Source organism: Pipra filicauda, unplaced genomic scaffold (genome assembly GCF_003945595.2).
Source record: "Pipra filicauda isolate LSUMZ 115617 unplaced genomic scaffold, ASM394559v2 scaffold240_size1633699_pilon, whole genome shotgun sequence".
NCBI classification, from domain to species: Eukaryota; Metazoa; Chordata; class Aves; order Passeriformes; family Pipridae; genus Pipra; species Pipra filicauda.
Genome location: NW_024104355.1, coordinates 472,484 through 492,757, shown reverse-complemented (window position 1 = coordinate 492,757; position 20,274 = coordinate 472,484). Strand labels below are relative to the sequence as shown.

At 42.3% G+C, this 20,274-nt stretch overlaps 1 protein-coding gene across 1 annotated transcript in view; it reads left to right on the top strand.

Moving 5' to 3' along the window:
* B4GALT6 (beta-1,4-galactosyltransferase 6) overlaps positions 1 to 20,119 on the top strand; it is a 69,125-nt gene extending 49,006 nt beyond the window's left edge. The window contains exon 9 of the mRNA XM_027749984.2: positions 18,331 to 20,119. Coding sequence (XP_027605785.1) covers positions 18,331 to 18,334 — 4 coding nt within the window. The 3' untranslated portion in view covers positions 18,335 to 20,119. The remainder of the gene's footprint in view (positions 1 to 18,330) is intronic.
* The last annotated feature ends 155 nt before the right edge of the window (positions 20,120 to 20,274 follow it).

Sequence of the window (20,274 nt, the reverse complement as noted above, 5' to 3'; positions counted from 1 at the left end):
TCCATCCAGTTCTAGGACATCTTCCTTATCTTGCCCTCAGGTTGTGCACAATAATGCCCCAAGGGCTTCTCTGCACCTGCACTTGTTTCTTCTCAGTGTATTCAGTGCTTTCTGAAGATCAGATCCCACATATGGATGCAGACTCCGTATATGTGTGATGGAGTTTGTTCATTGTCTGGCTCAAGCAGTGCTAATGGTCCTTGATGGAGGACAGATTCCCAAACAGTCCCCCTGCTTATTGGAAAGGAGCAATGTTTCTTTTTTGAGACCCAATTTAGATAGGATCTGACAAAATATGCCACTCAGTGGAAGTTCCTAATGATTCATCTTTCCTCATCTTCAGGTAGATATTGAGGTCTCCTCTTAGTCACTGGGATCTGTCCCTTTGGGATGCTAAAGGTATCAGAGAAGTGAAATGAGTCCTCTCATGCACCATGTACCCCAGAAGAAGCCAAGGCAGCTAGCATAGGCTGGTAGCTTATGTTAACATCTGGCTAACGTTCTAGTTGCCAAACACTTATTATGCTGGAAATGTTATTGTTATGCACTGAAATGTACATTTCAGAGCTTTTTCAGGGGCAAACTTAGCCCTGGGAGAAGTCAGATGGGGGAGTTGGGATGGTATAGCTGGGTTTCTTCAGGTGCATCACATAAAAATTGTCCATTCTGTACCTTGTGTTAGTTCAGACACAAAGAAACAGCCCTGTTTGGCATTTCCTTCTCCCAGTGGCCTAAACAACCCTCAGTCTACACTACTCAGGAGCTGGCACACTTATTTTTTACTGATTTCACAGTATTCTAATAAAAAGCAGTTTTGCCCCTTAACTTGAATAAGATTATGATGAAGGTTTTAAAGAGAAATCATGGATGGTATTCTCCAGGGGCTTTCATGCCTTCAGGCTGCTTTATGCAGTTGTTCTCTTTAGGCAAAGTTGTTTTTTGAAAAAAAATCTCTAGTACAGTAATCTCCTGAACTGGGATCAAAGTGCCCTTTGTCCTTACAGCAAAGCAGGCTGATATGTAGGTACCATTCTACACACACTTTGCCTGCATGGAAAAGTCAGTGCAAGGTGCCCAGCAGTAACAAAGCATGCTGCAATCTAACACTTGTGTGTTGTATTCAGATCTTACAAAGTTAAATACTGCTCTTAGATCTGTGCACCAACACTTTACTTCGCTATTTTGCTCTTGTTTGTAAATATTTCTCTGAAGCAATACAGCTTTGTACGTCTGGAAGAGAAATTATCTGTATTCTAGGGCAAGTAGGCTATCCTATGTTTTGCTATCAGCTGTTCTGCAAGGAAATAATGCCAAGGAGTTAATTATATTGGCACTTGTCTGCATGAGAAATTGTTCTCCTATGGGAGAATTACTTTAAAAAATAATGATTTTCTCCTAGGTTTTCCTGCAAAGTAGTTTCTGAAAAATCAGGTCTACAGGGACAGTACATTTCAGCTGTCCATATTATCTATTTTGCTTCCCTCTTTTATAACATTGACCTTTTGGCAGCTCTTTTTTCAAGTGCATAAGGAACATGAAAAATTCTCACCCCAACATGGATTTTTTCCTTATTCTTCATTTGCTGGTGGGTTTTTTTTTAGCTCTCACCATCCCATACGTAACCTAGATAGGGATACTTAGACTATTAGCAGGGGCACCAGTATGAGTGGAAATCATACTTTGTGTATTTGTGAATCTCCATTCACACATTTTGTACATAACTAGATTATTTCTGTAAGTTCTAAGATACAGGTGGACTCAGTGAGAAGGTAAAAAAAAAAGTATCTTTTATATCTCTGATCATTAAGAGTCTAGAATTTATAAAGAATTCTATTAAAATCCCATGTGAACCTAATTTAAAATTACTATGGATTAATGAAAGCCATGCTAGATAGATCTTCCTCCTTCCATTGTTAGTCTCAACGTAGTATCACCATATGGTAATGTCTTCCATAAAATATATGTGAGGGGTAGGAATTTGGAACAGCTGGCTGAGAAGGATGATTCTCCCTTGATGGAGAATCAAAACACGATTGTGGGAGGGAAAAGGAGAAAGGGGTGGGTAACTGCTGAGTGTCCACCAAGTACTGATTGTCTGTTTTCTGTTGTTGTTAAACCTTTTCTTGCATTGGCGTTCTGAAGTTGTAAACTAAATAACTTATCCCAGACTAAAAAATATGAGGTGAAATGAAAAGGGGCTGAACATTGAGATGTAAGTGGGGCTGGGAAACTAGGCCTTCAGAAGGAGCAGGGAAGCTGCCATGAAGAGCAGGAAGCAGTACAGATCCCAGAGACTAGCAAGATATGTGCCACAAGGAAAGTGGTGCAACACAGAGCCTTAGCACAGAGCAGTAGCATAAAAGTCCTTTTGTATGAAAAAAGTAGACAGAGTCACTGAAAACTCATCAGAAAGAGATATTTAGGAAGGAGCAGTAGGGTTCAAAAGCTAATCCAGAGATAGTGTAAAGCTATCCGGGGGCTAGGTGTCATGGTTTGAGGGTATATACAAAATCTAGGAGAAGAGGTGCTCACCCAGCATACAGGGTGATTAGGGGGCCAGAAAAGAGAATGGCAAAGAGTCCCTGGTGTGCACAGTAACCTCAGCTTTATGGAAGCCAAGAAGTATGAGACCCCCAGTTATGGAAAAATTTAGATAATCCTCAAATATGTGAATGCTTTAAGGCTTATCTGAATTCCAAATCAGTTGAAGTTCATCTCTGAAGAATTAGGATTAATGTCTATTTCTAATGAAAGCATGTTCCCTGCTTGGAAGCATTATAGTGTTCAGGTCAAGAGCAAACATGTCCTGCTAATACTCTTGTTTGTGTCAAGGATTTTTCCCACTGTGCTACAGTATTTTTCTCTCTCTTCCACACACTTAGGCTTGTTCTACATAGATAAGCTCCTTATTCTCTGCTGCATTCCCTTCTATTTGACTTTATTTAGAAAGCAACTGCTTCTACATGACAAAATGCTCAGACAGGCTGGAATACCCGACTTTGACCATAAAAACCTGTAAGCTCCTCCTGTGACATTGGAATGAAAGGGACTGATAGATGGTAAGCCATTCAGTAATCTGGGTAGAATTCCCTACTACTGTTCAAAGAATTAATGAATTCCTGGGCTCTGAAAAAATCCTTTCTATAATATAGAGACCTAAATGTGACACCTGCTTTCACTTCTCTGGAGTAACATTCCATAGGGGCTTACAGGAAAAGACCTGAAATTTACCTCTCAAAGAAGTTTGCCTGAATTTTCTGAACTAGAGTCAAGAATTCTTCGAGTTTTACTCCAGGTGTCTGCCAACTGAGTTGCTGTGGCAGAGCTCTGGCTCGTCAGTAGAGTGCTCAACACAGTAACTGCTTGAAGCCAGTAAGAAATGTTCTGTTGCTTTCACTATTTGCTAATTATATAATATTTCCTGTCTCTGCAAAGCCAGGGATAATGCTTTTCTAATTCATAAGTGTGCCCAGGGAGGTTCATGTTTGAGTGTGAATTTCAATTTGTAAAGAATAGCAATAAAAATGGTAGTATTTCAGGTATGTGTGGTGTTTACATGTTTGTCAGCCTGCTGCTGCCATTTTCATTTTCTATGAGCAGTATGTCTGTATTTAGAGTTTTAATGGTCATTCTCAGAATTTATTCATAGGATTAACTGCCTATTTCAATGGGAAGTAAGGAAACACTACTTATTTTAAACAGAAAAATAAGAATATCATCCTTGGTTTGTGTCCTAAATCAAATCCAGTGAGGAATTATATACTGTTAGGAAACAATTTTGAAGATAGATGGATTGAGTTCGTCTTGAGGTATAAAATCACAGTTTTTTTTATCATTTCAAGATTATGTACAGGGGACATCCTCGGACATAGCCCAAAGTCCATATAAAAACCCCATCTAAACAGATGATTGTTGGTTTAGGGCATTTGTAGTGTATGAATCCACCTAGCACCTGCTCATCTCAGCAGGCTTTTGCTCTAGAGTGTTTAAACTCCAAGGTCACTGGGCACTGAATATTACTACTTCATTAGATACCCCTATAGTCCCTGTGATCCCTTGAAAACAAACTTCTGTTATTCAACTTAATATGTATTCATGTCTACATACTAACCTATCAGTCTAGACAAGTGATTGCTAAAAAAAAATAAATTCCGTTTATACACAAAGCTAACAGAATAGCCTTGTGCCAGCCCTGATGCTGTAACATTTTCTGTGGCTGAAAGATACTGGAACTTGCCTTGAGATCAATGTTTTTAAAGGTCAATCTATTCATTAGTAAAATGATTAGGTGGTTCATATCATAAATTTATTTTTTTTCCCCCTTTTTACAGTAAGACGTACACAGTAAATCTACAACATGATGGAAATGTTTCTGATGGCAAAAAAGCATTAACAGAGATCACTATTTTCATAGGGTCTTGACTACACTCTTTTGGTAGTGTAAGACATTTTTAAAGTGAATTTCTGTAAACCGTCAATTTATTCTTAGCGGACTGCAGATGTCAAAGGATTAATTAGATCGGATATGACAATTAAAATCTTCCTCTAGCTATAATGGCCAAAAAAGGTCCTGCAGGGTTAAATTATAATCTTTTCTTAGGTTACATATATTTGCTAAGCTATTCCAGCTATGTACTTTGCTCTGCATCTTGCTGTTTAAGGTTGTAAAATGCCGAGTCTAAGGCACTTCATTTTGGTACATGAATACAAATAGGTGTGAGGAAATGCCTGTTTTTCCATCATGCAGGGCTGCCTGGGTAGGCTCTTCAAAAGCTTCTTCAAATTTGCACAAGGCCAAATTAGCCATGGGTTAATGGCTAATCATCCTATAATGTTATCTGAATTGCTCAAGTCTTTCTTTAGTGGAGGTCAGTATAGACATAGGTAGATCACTGCATGAACTCATTGGATGCAGCTTTGATGTGAGCTGTTGCTGGTGTATCTGTAAGTGCCTTTGCATTCTGTTGCGTCCTGGGCTAACCAGACCGTATATCCCTCCTGTCGATCTGGCCCATCTTGGAATAATATCTTCATCTGCCCTGGAATAAAACCCCTTGGGCATGCTGTTGAGCAGGAAGATTCCAAGTTACAGTGACACATTTATACCTTTCTTTTTATTAATTGGACTGGTGCCTGCTTCCTGCCAAAAGCTCTGAGGAAATGCTGTACTAATCATTTTATCTCATAAACAGGGTTCCTGTATCTACCACAGACTTCACTGAACTTTTGCATCAACTTCCAAGTACATTTACCAATGTCACTGGTCTGTGAAAAACAAACGTGTACTGCATGAAAATTGAACTGACAGGAAATAACTTTGTATTTTTTGAGGGATAAAAAAAGATAGGTGTTTCAAAAGGGCAGGAACAGAGCAGATTATGACCCTTATGTGCAATACATGAATACATTAATAACATCTGGATTTTTTTTTTTTTATTTTGCTCTTCCTCAACTTTTAAGAACAAGAATGAAGTATACTACAACATATCAAGGATAAAGCCCTTGAAGAAGGGCTAAACACTTCTATGCCGTGGAACCAGCAGTGTGATGCATAAGCAGAAGAGTTAATAGCTATTGTAGACCAGCCACTGCTGTTAGACTAGCTTCCCTGAGCCAAAAGCTCTTGCTAGTAATACCTGTAGCAGATGTGAAAGCTAGCACTGTGACCAAGATAGGAAATACTTGATGAAAGCATACTATAAAAATGTGAGTGACTTTGAGATTTCTAGTGCTTCTCACCATATTGCCCATAAATTGAGCTAGTTTTGTACTATGTGGGACAAAACCAATTTGTACGCTTTGAAATTCAGTGGGATATCTGAGTCAATAGAAGATTAACTGGCAGTCATTCAGTAATATATTGTAAGGAAAAATCTAGCTTCTGTATGCTTTCATATATGTAAATACACAACTCTCCAGTGTGCTTTCTGCCTGAACTGCTATCTGCCATACATAATTGCAAACACAGATTGCTGCTTTAAATGGATGAACAAAGGCAACGTGTTTGTACTTTTCCGTGATTAAGCCTCTGTGGTTATATCCCTCTTTACCTACTGTGAGCCAAGCTGGGAGACTGAATTCTAATCACATAACAGATACATGCTCAGGTTTATAGAGCACAAGCTTATGAATAGTTCAATGCAACACTTGCTCCAGATAAAAATAGCAATGTCTTTCCTCACTGTCTCTGAACTAGGTTCAAACCACCTCCTGTAGCATGAAAGTAGAATAAATATCAGCTGAGCCTACAATTTAGCTGTATCTATGACCATTGTGCCACTGTTCTAGGTCTAAAATCATAGCTATTACAAAATCTGCTTTTTGCAGTTGAGGTGTGCATTTTATCCCAGCCCTGTTTCTGTCTATGTTCTTCCTCAAGAGCATATGGCTTCTCTTTCTTGATCTGCATAGTATTTTGGCCCACCACACACCATTGCTGAGAAACTGTTCAGTCTCAGGACTGTTCAGGACTTTTTCTGCATTCAGGCATGCTTTATCAATAACAGTAACAAAGCAGAGGCCTATTGTGTCTTTAGGACAAACTCAAGCAGAACAACAACCACCTTATCCAACAGACCCACTATGTGTTCTCCAGTATGTAGTGTCCAGGGGGTGAAACAGTAGCTGGCTTACAACAGCCTGTCAGGTCTCTTCTAGAGTTAAGAAAAATGATTATTGCCTGTATTCAAGTCAAACACATAGGAAGTTTGACTTCCTGACTAGCAGCAGTTTGTGTCACAAACCTGGAGTCCACATAGTGATTTTAAATATTTTATAAAAAAACACTGTGCAAGCGGAGTGATTCACAGTGCGGGATGAGCATGGAGCTATTGGGGAATTATTCCCACTGCTCACTGTTACAAGATGTGGAGGTCAAGCATCTTTTTATGAAGAATCATTTTTCTTGCTCGCAGCAATTCCAGCTCGTAGCAGAACCATCCAAAGAATGCCCTGCTACTGGATGTTTGTCCACTCTATGCTATATATCAATGACTTAGCTTCAATAGAAGCCCATAAGTCTTTCATATTCAGGCACTTAGTCTAAACTCTTCTTGCTTCACTCTAAAATCTATAAATTCTATAATGCAGATTATAGTACAGATTGTACCCGTAAAACATACCTAGGTTTTGTTTTAACTTTCGGGTCATTTTTTCCTCCAGAGGTTGAGTTTGTGTTCTTCAAATCTCTGAGGAATTCAGTGTAGTTTGACTAAAGTAATCCAAGAAAATCTGCAGTCCTTATAGTATGAACTGTGATTGCTGTACTGGCCTTCTAACACCAGTTCCCCGACCAGAGCTCATGGACCTCTCTTACTCCTCATCACCCCAATATTCATGCAAAGCTGATCTGGGGGCTGCATGAGGCCAAGTGGTGCCCTAAGGAGGCCAGGCTGTGCCCTCCCTGTTTGTAGGGCAGCACTATGATCTCTTTGCTACTACATGATGCAGTGCACAGCATCCCATGTCTTCCTGAAAGTGCATTACAGCCCATAAAATTGGAGCCACTGGAGACCAGCTTAGGGAAATATGTACTGGTAAACTAAATTCATTTAATCCTCTTCATCTCTGTGATTTTCTCCTCTAAGCATGATTCAAAAGAATTTTAATCCCTCTCATGTAGGCCAGAGAAGGCACTGAGGCCAGCAGCTTGTCCACACCTAGCAGAACAGTTGCCACACTTTATGTTCTACCTTAACAAACTCTTGAGTGTGGTAAAATAGACAAGTCCTTAGAATTGCTTGGACAGCCTCAAAAGGCTTTGAAATGTCAGATAAATGCTAACTAGCATTCTCCCTCAACAGAGGACAAAAGACTTATGCACTCTGAATTACTTTCTTTACCCTGCTTTCCTTCAGACAATTTAAAAGATTCCCTCTGTCCCCAGTATTAGACTTCACTACACTGTTGGCTACTGCTTTGTACTGGTGATTTCCAATGAGCTTGACATTATTAGCTATTGGGGTCCTGGTGATAGGAAAAACCCAAATTTTATTTTTTTCTTTAAAGATGATGATCAGGAAGTAGGTGCTTTAGTCTTTGAAAAATGATGAAAGAAGCATAACCTCAGGTGGGAAAAACCAGCAAATAACTCCAGCCCACGACTATTATCTGGGGAATATTTGACTATAGACAGAATTGTAGATCTTTTATTAGTATCATCTTGATGAGTCTATTGAAGCTCTTCCACAAAGTACAAAAAGTGACATAAAAAGAGGAGCACATACTAATTTTGCTCCTTCTTTGTACCATTATGTGAGGAAGGCTGTAAATAGCAGAAGTGTGTAATTGCTAGTCACACTCCTTTCTGTTGAGCAATTTGTCTTTTTTTACACCCAGTGTTGGCATGCAGAAGTTGGGAAAATCTCAGGGCATGAAAGCACTGAGCTATACATGTCTTAGGAGACTTTTTCCCCCCTCTGCCTGCAGTGCTTGCACAACTGCATGCTGCACAAATCCAGCTGACTCATGGATGGTGGGTTTATTTCCTGCAGAGGTCCATAGGTACTCTAGTAACACCTACCAACACAGCTGTAATTAAACAGGTGTAATTGCTTGTAGAAATCATCCCCTGTGCTCTTTTGAAAGCAGAATTCCTTGTTTGTTCCTCTCACCCAGCCACCCAAAACAGTAGAAGAGGTAGCAGAGTGCCATACCCTGCCATTCCTCTTCGCCTCTCCATCAAGTCCTTCTTGAGGGGACCCTGTCCTGCAGTCCATGGCAAGGCATCCAGCAGTCATGGAGCTCAGTAGCCCCCTTGGACAGACCAATGCCACCATAGTTGGTTTGGCTTGGGAATAAAGAGCTCCAACAATCTGGGGCAAAGTCATGTTGTGGTACAAAGGCATCCTCTTAAACAGAGTTCACATGTCTGGCATGGGCAGGTCTTTGCTCCTCAGTTTCAGAGAAAACATTACTGTAAAAACAAAACAAAAAAAAGGGCCATGTCCTTGGCTGAAGATAAACCCAGGAAATCAAAGCTAGTCCTTTTAAAATGTAAATATTAATTCAAACATTCATTTTAACAGCACCCTTGAGTCTATCGCCCTTTGGCTGGAATACCTCCTCTCTCTCCTCTGCTGATGGGCAGCAGCACTGGGATGGGAGCCCATTCTTTCCACAGTACGGGAAACAAATTCCTCAAGGTGAGAGGAAGCTGTTGCTGTTGGAGTCTTGTCTCTGAGGATCATGACACGTGCAAAGGAAAAGGCATCCGAACTGGACTGTGGGGAAGAATCTGCTGAGTGTCAAGCAGGGCATGCAGCCTCACCAACCACTCCAACATGCGGCTGAGCCTGACTGTTAAGCAGCTTATAGGACGTCTTTTAGCTGCCTCTCTACCCCCAGACTCATTGTGAAAGATGGTATCTTATCTGACTGCTCGACTCTGTAGTCAAAAAGCACAGGAAAAGAAAAAAAGGTAAGAAGAAGTAGAAAAATAAAAGGTAAGAAGGAGACAGAAAGAAGAGAGGCACCTAAATCTAACACTTTTTGTGATGTTTATGAAAATAGCTGAACCTAGGAGAGGGCTGAGGTAGGCTGGCTCTCTGTTTGGGTGTAGAGCATCTCTTGAAGATGAAACAATGATGGCCAGTGAATCTGGATAGGGATCACTGCAGTAGGATAACACCCTCCTGCATTACTCTCTGAGCATCTCTGTGATACTGTGGATCCCCAAAAAGTATGATGACTGGTGTCTGACCCATCAGTTAAGAGTAATTTCCAGTGCAGCAGTTTTGGCCCACTGGTCCCTTTTTCCACATTCCCCCTTCTTATGATGTATGAATTTAATGAAGTCTGTGGATGTATGTGTTTGGATTAATCCTGTGTTTCTGTGAGTAAAATTTGCTAATTCTTATAAACAACTTTGTTTGCCTAACTGAGCTGGACTTTGGGCAACTTGAAATTCAGGTTGTCTGCATTTTAGTGCTAAAAGGCACAACATAACCAGTACCTGGAAAACCTGCTATGCCTGCGTAGAAAGGGACCTTTTCTCATCTCTGCCCTGCAAAGAGAGGAATTTTAAGTCAACATGGCTTTCCATCATCAGTTTGGAATTCTGTTGCTAAGTGGCAATGAAAGAAGATTATCGGATCACAGATTAACAGAAACCTCTATTCAGTGCTCTTGTGTAATTATACATTTCAGTTTCTTGTTTGAGAACTGAGTTTTAGCTACTGTGCTTCTATCTCAGCCTCACCCTTCAATAGATTTTTATCTTCAGGGGCTTGTCAGGATCCTGATTAACTGGTCCCTTCCTTTCCACACTCAGCCTCTGCACCCCAGAGTGGCTCTGCCTACTGGGTACCCTGAGGGTCTCTGCTGTTAGGGCGTCTCAGAAACTAAAGTCCTACCCTAGTCCTTCTGAAGTATTTATTTTGGGAGAGCAGAAAGTGTATATAAAATTGTTTAAAGACTTCAGGTCTTTCAGAGCTCACACATTTGCTTCCTTCATTGAAAAACTCCCTATTTTTTTTCTCTTTTCCCAGTGCATATGTTCCACTGTCTCAGGCAAAAATGGTCAAGGAGCTTCAGAAAATGGAGGAAGACACAAGCCTGAGTGGCTGAGATAATTATTAAATGTTAAGGGTGAACTTCTGGAAGAAATTGCTTTAAGTGGGGTTGCAGAGGAACACTGAAAAGGGCACAGAAAAATCAGGAAACAGCATAGCTGGCTAGTGCTGGGAATGCAGACAGAAAGGGAAAGAGAAGCCTGGGAAGAAGATGTAGTTTGTCAGCTGGGAGGAGAAGGTGGTAGTACACAGCATGTGCATCCACAGAAGCATGAGGAGCAAAGGCCCCCTTATGTAGGAAAACTGCTTAGATTATTTTAAGTAGAAAAGCTGTGCCAAGGAGAACCATGCAAGGAAGAGCAGAGAGAAAGAAAGGCAGCGCTGCGTAGGGACCCATCCCTGCGACTGAGGGGGAGGAGGGAACACGAGCTGAGCATTTAATAGGAGACAGGAAGCCAGTGGGGAGAGGAATTGCCTGGCTAAAAGGGAAGTAAAAGGTAGGATTGGCTTGGAGGGATGGTGAGAAACAAGAGCTACAAAAACAACAGAAGGGAAGGCTGTGTGGTGGGAGAGAGGATACACTTTCAGGAGGTGATGGACACAGATTGTTGTGCAAATCAAACACAGAAACGGAAAGCAGTGTATAGAAAAGCAAATCTGTGGGAAGTTCAATATACTTGCTTTTCAGGGGACTGGTATTTTTCACCTGTTAGGCTTAAGTCTCCCAGGGAAGCAGTAACTCAAGAAAAAACAAGGCTGAAATAACATTTTCTGGGTCAGTCTCTGCGTTTTAAACTGTAGCTGACATTAGACATGTGCTGCCCCTCTGCCTGCTCAAGGCTTTGTGTTTGTTGGACATCCTGCTTTACAGAGCTCCTTGCAAAGGAGACTCTGGAGGTTTTTTTGTTTCAAATTTTAGAAGAAACAAATACACACTGTCCTTTTTTTCTAAAGAGCTTTTGTAATGCTCCTGTCACCCCACTCTGCTGTAGCTTTGCATGTAATTTCTCTTTGGAAGTAACCGCTGTTTTCAAATAGGACAATGCTTGCTAAGATTGGTTTTAGCTCAGTGGTCACATCAGGGTAGCTAGTGCCTAGAGAGGTGGGTCCAAAAATGGAACTCCTCTTGCTGGGATGAATCAGCTGTTCAAACATAAACATTCACTTTGCAGTTCCTATCCCAGAACAAATTTTTCCCATGTATGTTATGGGTCTCCTTTGGACCCAAAGAAGAGAATTGACAAGCTGCAAGAGGTGTTCGCTGCCCTTGAGGTTCTTCTGTTCTCTCACAGCACCCTTGATGAGGACAGGATGTTACTACCTTTCTTTTCTTCTCATTTGAATCCATTAGGATCCGAGGCACAGGTTTTTTGGGATTTCAGTCTGAAAAGGTAGCATTGACTTCATCATGGCAGTGCCCAGAGACCACTCCAGAAGTAAGGGCCTGGGAGAGCTTGCCATGTGGACATAGTGGAAATCAGAGAAATGAGCAGGTGGAGGGACCAGTGTGTACTTCTGAGCAGTGATACACACAGCCCCTGGTTTTGATTGTTAACCCCATGAGCAGGCAGCTTTTGGGGAAAAAAAAAAAGATTTTACCTATGATCAGGTAGGGCCCCTTCTTCTGAAGTCATTCTGGAAGGAAGAAAAATACCCTTCGCTCCTACAAACATCCTACTGTTTTTGTGATTAGTCATCTGCAGTCTAAAGTCCATCTTTGACCACAGTTATCAAAAAGTATATTGCTTGCACCTATGAAAACTACATTACAAGGACTATGGCAGCCTCACTATTTGTCAGAATATTCACTTATGACATTGTGACTAATTCATCCCTTACCTTGTAATTACATATATCCCCCTATACTATTGCTGTGATTTACAGAAACTCCTGTTAGAACTACAATTGCCTCTCATCCCAGGCTGAGCTCTGCTCAGCAGGAAAAGAGCTTTCTGGACCCCCTAGTGGTGCCCTTGCCTAGATGCTGAGGAAACTACCAAGAGAACCCTAATGAACCAAACACAATAGTACCTTTGTGGCAAATAGGGTCTAGTCTTGACCCTAGGCCAAGTTTATTCTCCTCTTGCAAATCTTCCAGAACAGTGAGATGGAAAAAGAATAGATAGTTTTCTGTGGAAAACCTCTGAAGAAGGGAGAGAGAAAAGGGGTGGAAAAACATGTCATATTGCATAGCACATAACAAGACTCTTCTCTTTCCAAGGGGACATCCTGTGCTGTTTTGCATAATAGTTTTTTTCAATCCCTTCTTAATTTTTGCTGTTATGAAAAAAAATCAACATCCATAACAAGTCCCTTTCTAGAGGTGTCACTGATAGGTTGTTCTTTTTGACTTAGGGTGACAGCCAAACAGAAACCACCACACAGTGAACTGCAACGCTGGGATGTTTTTTTTCCTTCCCTTGTAGCTTGACTCATCACCTCTATAAGGCCAGCACATGGGTAGAGCTGTCTCAGGTTAAAGCTCTGCAAAGATGAGAGGAAGAAAAGCAAAGGATATGGGTATGGAGGTGTGCTGCTAAAGACTTTGCTCTGGTATTACTTGACTATAAGACCAATAAGGAAATGTACTACTCCTTCAGGTCACCTTTTGTTAGCTGCAGTTCTGTTAATTAGGTTGAGTATTTTTTCTCTTTTCATTACAGAATGCACCAAAACTTCTCAAAGAAAAATGCTATAAGTTCTTCCTAAGTTCTTCCTCCTCTTTTGAAAGCAGGAGAGTGTTAGTATGCTGCCAGAGAACATCTTATTTAAGAGATCGATGACAAAGCTGGAAAAATCATTATTATTTAGAAGGATTTGTTACCTACACAAAACAGAGTACTAGAAAAGAGAGGCTGTATTGCAGTCCAGGACCTTGTCCTTTAATCCCATGGGCTTCACTGAGGAGTGGTTATGTTTTAATGCCACTAATGATGTCTTTCTATCCAAACCCTCACCGACTGTTGTGTGGCTCTGCGGGGTGTGAGGACGCCTTTGCCACCCGCTCCGTTGCCCGTCCCTTGAAATCCGTGACACCGCGTTTCGGGTGTGACCCCCCCTCACCCGGCTCGGCTGCGCCTCTCGCATCCCGGCGTCGCCGGCAGGCAGGGGACAGGCGCGGTCCCGGGCTGCCACCTGGTGGCCTCAGGCACCACTCGCCTTCTCCTCCCACCCCTGGGTGGGTGTTCTTCAGTTCCGGGAAACATATCTTTTTTTTTTTTTTTTTTTCCCCGTTTGCTTTGTTTTCCGAGGTTTCCCTACACAGGTGGAGGGACAAGAGTATCCTGCGATGCACTGGGAAGAGTGTGGCCAGCAGGTCGAGGGAGGTGATTCTCCCCCTCTACTCGGCACCAGTGAGGCCACATTTGGAGTACTGTGTCCAGTTCTGGGCTCCTCGATACAAGAAAGACAAGGAGCTACTCGAGAGGGTCCTGCAGAGGGCCACAAAGAGGATTAGGGGCCTGGATCATCTCTCTTATGAAGCGAGACTGAGGGAGCTGGGTGTGCTTAGTCTAGAGAAGAGAAGACTGAGAGGGGATCCCATTAATACATAAAAATATCCCAAAGACAGACGCCAAGATGATGGTGCCAGACTCTTTTCAGTGGTGCCCAGCAATGGGATGAGGGACAATGGCCATAAACTGAACCGTAAGAAGTTCCACCTCATCATGAGGAAGAACTTTACACTGAGGGTGGCGGAGCACTGGAACAGGCTGCCCAGTGGTGTCGTGGAGTCTCCCTCTCTGCAGACATTCAAAACCCATCTGGACCTGATTGTGTGTCACATGCTCTCTGGGTGAGCCTGCCTTGGCAGGGGGGTTGGACTGCATGGTCTTCTAGAGGTCCTTTTCAACCCTAAAAATTCTGTGATTTTTTGAAGGAAAAGATTAAATGGTTCTGCTTTGCGAAATGCATTACACCTTTGGTGCCTCCCGGGAAGCAGCTAGTCATCTGTTGGTAATAAAGATAACAAACCAATTCTCTTATTCTCTTTTCAACAACACCAGGAAAAATGTCAGCCATTCCTCTGTCACTGTGATTCAGAAGCTTATCTGTGGTGGCAGACAGAGCCAGACATAAAAAAAAATAAATCCCCTAAAAAAATCATTCTGTCATCAAAGTAAACAAGGAAAAAATGCTGAAGGCAGATTTCCCTTCCCTTTGAAAGCCTGGATTTCTTTTCTAATGCTTCGCAGACAAACATGCACTCAGATAGATACTGTCAAACTCCAACTCCTCTAAACAAAAAAGAACTCAGTCTGCTGGATGAGTAGGCAGCACTGTGGAGTATTTCAATTCCTATTGATCCTTTAATCTGGCCGTAGAGCACATATTGATCCTTTAATCTGGCCGTAGAGCACGGCAGGAAAAGGTAGATGTGAGAGAGAAACAAAGAGGGGTTATCTGAGGGGCAGCACTTTCCAAAGAAGGCTCCCTCTGAAATGAACCCTAGTGGTCCTAATTGCTCGTTTGTATGTGGTACAAATTCCTTTCAGTGCAGAAAACATTCCTCACAGGGTATTTATCCCTAAGACACAGCAGATGATTTTGTAAACTCAGAGTGAGTGGTACATTCAGCACACTCTCTCCCAGAAACAATTTTAAAAATAACAGCTTCTCTCCTTCTTCCACACCATCATATATTGTTTCATACTCTCTTTCTCTGCTAATCCCAAACTTCAGCTGATGCAATAAGAGAGTCTAAAATCGTCTTTACGGTAGAATTTCACTGCTCATAAGCTTGGAAGCTTTCTTCCTCATATTATTTTCTTGCTTCTCACACCACATCATGTCAAGAATATTTCTTCCACTCAGGTTCTTCAAAAGCATTATTTTTTTCCTTTGGCTTAGGACAGAATACTCCTTCCGAGTGAAAAACCTGAATAGGATATCTGAGAAATAAGTAAAGACACTCTGGAACAGTACCGTGTTCTGCCCTTCTCTTTGGATTTTGCACTGTGGATGTAGTGTCCCAGTTCTCTCCCTTCCCAAATACTTGCCCACCCCCAGCCTTCTTGCCGACAGGGCAATGTGAGAATCAGAAAAGGCCTCGACACTTTGCAAGCACTGTTCAGCAATGACCAACTCATCTCTGTGTTAGCAACACTGCTCTGGTCCCAGATGAAAAATGTAGCACCATGGGAGCTGCTATGAGGAAAACTAACTCTATCCCAGCTAAAACCAGTACAGTGGGATGTGAGACTACATGACAAGTTATCAGTGGGATTTGTAGGAAGGGAATCACAACAAAGTGGTGAGATCTTTGGCAAACAATACACCGAAATACCTCTTATAAGGGGGTTAGAGGGTGTCTTAAAAGTTTAGGATTTTTTTAGCAGAATTTTTTGTTTAAATATGTCTTTCAAAAGACATCCTTAATCCCTGAACAGTTAACTCTATACTGACCTGGATTAATTTACAAGTCCAGTTTTACTGTAGTTGCTTTCTCAGCTCTTATTACTCTATTATGCTCAACAGGTGCAAGGTACTTGTATCTTCTTTTAATTTTAAACTACTTTGCAGAAATTTTTTTGGATTTGAAAGGATGAAAACAATGGGAAGGGATGAGGATTTAAAGGCAGATAAGATTTTTTTCTTTTAACTCTATCTTTTGAAAAAAATATTCTGTGTGTCTCACAAGTACTTTGAACTAATCTTATGAAGTAACATGAGCAGAGTGAGCCAGAAAATGTAGCAGAGTTTATAATGATGGTTGACTATATTCAAGTTGTAAGGGAAATGCTCATTAATTCAAAGAACTGGGGTGTGAGAATGATCCTGTGCTCCTTGTTTAGGACACGTCCTTGAGATCCATCTCGCTTGTTTACCTGCTCTAGTCTGGGCTTCATCTGCCCCAGCTGACAGCCACTTGCCCCAAATGCAGTAAGCTCAACTACTAACCAATTCCATTAACACACCCTGGAAAAGAGTATTTGGGGCATTTAGGGGACAACCACTCTTTTACCCATCTGACACTAAGTCTAATTTGCTTGTTTGTTTAAAGAGATGCCTGACAAACTTCATACCTCAGAACTCTGATTGAAATGGTTTGGTTTGTTTGTGTTAGGGAAAAATACTTTATTCCAGTAAAGGAAGAGTGTAGGGAGTCCCAAGTTATGAGGACTACGAAAAATTAAAAACTGTTATGGATCTGTATTTGATCTCACAAAAAAAGGATGGATGACAAGGAAGATTTTCTTTAACAGATCTATTATTTTTACAGTACCTCTCTGGGGTTCTGATTCAAAAAGAGTGTGAGAGGCTATCTGTCTTTCCTGCTGTTGCAAAAGTCAAGCTTGCTGGTTACAGTAGTGATAGATGTAAAACAGGATGATAAATGGCAAAATGGTGAGCATCCTTGCACACAGAGCAAATCTGCCCCTGTCAGTACTAGCTGTGTGTTGTCAGGTGTGCATTTTATCAGGTGCAGTGCATCATCTGGGAGATGGGATTTGGCTCCATCTAAAAGCTGATGCCATAAGTACATAATTCCTTCTACTTGTAAGCTCTGGTTTTACTTTTCAAGAAAGGATAAAAGAAGTAATTGGTAATATCTACAGATTAAAAAAAAAAAAGTAAATCTGCCTTATGTTAGAAAGACAATGCTGAGAGATTTTCATGAGGGGAAGAAATCAAGGGAAACAAGGAAAGCATAGTGGGTGGCCAGAGAATGTGGTGAAGGCACCCAGCTAGGCTGGAGGTTGCCCTGGGCTATTGTAGCCCTGCCCCTGGCACCCAGCCCAGGGATTGGGCCCTCCTGCTGCCCAGTGCCATGTCACTGCCACTCAGCTACTCCCAGGAGCTCAGTGTCTGCCACCATCCTGTGTTCCACAGCTGCTCCCAGATGCCCCATCCTCAGCAGGAGAAGGGTAGCTGGCTGCTTCCAGAGGCTGGATTCAAGGCCTGACAGAGACCTGTGAGCTGTTTCAGTGGTACTAGCACTGTCTACTCAAGCTCCTGCTCTCCCCCGGGTTTAAACTTTAGTCACTCTCCAAAGATCTTGGATAATCATTAGCCAGGGAATCAACCGACACAGTTTGTTGCTTAATCACTGTGAGGTGATATCTCTGAGTTCTGTTTGCTAGAGATAACAGATCTAGGAGAACTATTCTGATGAAACATTTGAATCGTAGGTCAGAAACCAGCTTAGAGCTGAGGTGGGAGGGCTATAAACCCTCGACCCCCAAGCACCCAGGAGAACGGTTTGCTATGTGTTTTTTCCCCAACATGTCCACAGCACCTTCTGGATGCATTCCCACCATATGGCTGAAGACACCTTCTGTTGTATATCTCAAGGAAAGGAGATTCAGCGCAATTTTAAAACCAGTGCTACCACTTTGTACATGTATCAGTATCTAATAGAAACTAATGAAGTAAGTAGAGGGAACATCTGCACAGTGTGAATCCCTCTCTCCATGGGCTTCGCTAGCTAACACAAGTTGGAACTTTCACCGTTTGGCGTGTAAAAAAGGTTGTTTAGAATTACATAAAAATGCATTTTTTAGCTGGGTCCTGAGCAACATGATGTGCCAGGGTGCCTGACTGCCTCTAGTGCCGGATCCTGAGGTGAGGCCACTTGGAGAAACTGGGAGCCGAAGACTGAAATAATTCTGCTCAGCTCAGGTGTCACAACAGCTACATTTGTGCAGTTGTTTCCTGGCAGTGACTCACTAGAGGGTTGGAGGCTTATTGGGGAATTAGGGTTTATTGGGCAATTAGGGCCCTGCCCCACACTGTTTTTTTATTCAGCTCTTTCTGCAGGGAAGGCAAATACCCTGTTTCTACTGAGTCACATTTCTGATTTATCCTTTTGCCTCAGGTGAATGCTGTCCTGTTATCCCTCGACATCAAGCCTCTTCTGGGTCACGCCAAGAGTTCTTGTTATCCAGTATCTCATCAGCAGCACTCACCATTGGAGGATGCCTATGGAAGAGGGTTTTCACACCAGGGCTCTCAGAGATCACCTTTTCCCATGGCTGGAAGCCACTTCTGTGTGTTCAGTAACTCCCAGCGCCTTGCTTCTCCATGCACTTGTGCCCTGCAACCACGTAAATTCTATCATTTGCAGCTTTTGTAATGGAGTGTGTGCTTCAGCTGCAGGTGCGCTCTGTGGAGCACGAGATGTGACAATCATTCCCACATGATGCATTCTGGGCTGGGAGAACAGTGGATTCAAATTCTGTCAGGAAAAGCCAAAGCCCCCAAGTCCTTTGCCATGCTCTGACCCCTCTAAATACCAGCTATGGCACAGGGCACAGTCTGCTCCCCACACCAGGCCACAGCCCAGGTGGGTCCCTCAGCCACCTCCATGGATGGCCCCTGAGCCAAAGTCTTCATGGGCCCAGGTGGACAGGCACCATTCTGCCTGTCATGCCAACAAAACCAGGTACTGCTGGGGGCCTGCCCTGCAGCTCAGGGTGTGTTGGCAAATTCTGCATGATATGGTAAGCACTAAGAGGACCTCAGACACCTTGGTGCTGTCCTTCCTGCTGTCCTGATTCTACTCCCATCCTGATTGTCACCTAAGTTGGTTTGGCAGGAGGAATGTATTTGAAAACCTGCACTAGTAGCAGGCAGAGGCCAACTTTCCTGCCCAAAAGACAGGAAGAATGGATGGCTGTCAGTGCCACTGCACTTTGAGCTCACAGGAAGCTCAAAGGCCACCAGGAGGGAGAAGGCACCAGCAGAAGAGACAGCCAGTGCCACTAGCTCTGCTACTGCAGTGCACCCTGATGGAGTGATGCATTTTTGGGATGCCTCAAGGCCATAAACACTTACCATCACTCTCTGAGGGACAGCAGCTGATTTGTTTTCTCTTTTAAAGCTGATTTACTGCTGATAACCCAGACAAGCTTTAAGCCTTTCATTATGCACTATGGTCAAATTCCCAGAAAGGAATGGAGCCTGGAAGAGATTGCCCTGTCCTGCTAAGTCTAGCCTGGCTCTGAGGGATGACACAGGAAATACTTCCTTCTGGGTATGCAGGATGCATGCTGTATCCTTGTTGTGGCAGGCTGGTTCATATTTATGGAGTCCAACATACTTAGCAAGGATTCACAGTTATTATAAATCACAGAAGAGCAGCATGGATATAATCCGTGTCATGCTGGCATCTCAGTGTAACTGTGCTCCCTTATTCTTAGATAAGAAAATTACAGACCTTGTTTTTCCTTTTGAAGTCAGAACAAGGCATCTTCACAAAGATAAGTGTCTAGGGCTAGTTCCCCTCTCAGGGTTATCTAGTAGTCAGATGCTAACCAGGCACTTGCATTAATTTGGGTCTGTACATTCCTCCCACCACTCACCATCATTTACAAAACACAGTTCTATTAGAAGTGACTTAATCTGATGGATGTTCTGCCAGCATTAGCACATGCTGATAGCATCTGAACTCTTGGTACTAGACTAAGTGAAATAATGGAGACTAGCTCTTAATGAATCTATTCAAATAGACTCTTCACAGCACAAGCAGATCTGTGATAAAGGTTTATATATAAACAATACACAGGGAAGCCAGGATTTCTGTGACACAGTCGTGACTCTTACATCTTCTTCTGGATGTTAACAACTGCATGTGTTAACAACTATAAAACCGAGACAATATTTTATGCCATGTTGTCTGTATAAACTGATCAGAAGAGTTTGACTCAGAGCCCAGTAAAACTGTGCCTAGAATGCTGTTGTCTTGCATCAAATTATTATAGAATTTAGTCCACTTAACCAGAAGGCAGATTTCACAGTTTTTTCAGAATCTCTAAGTTAG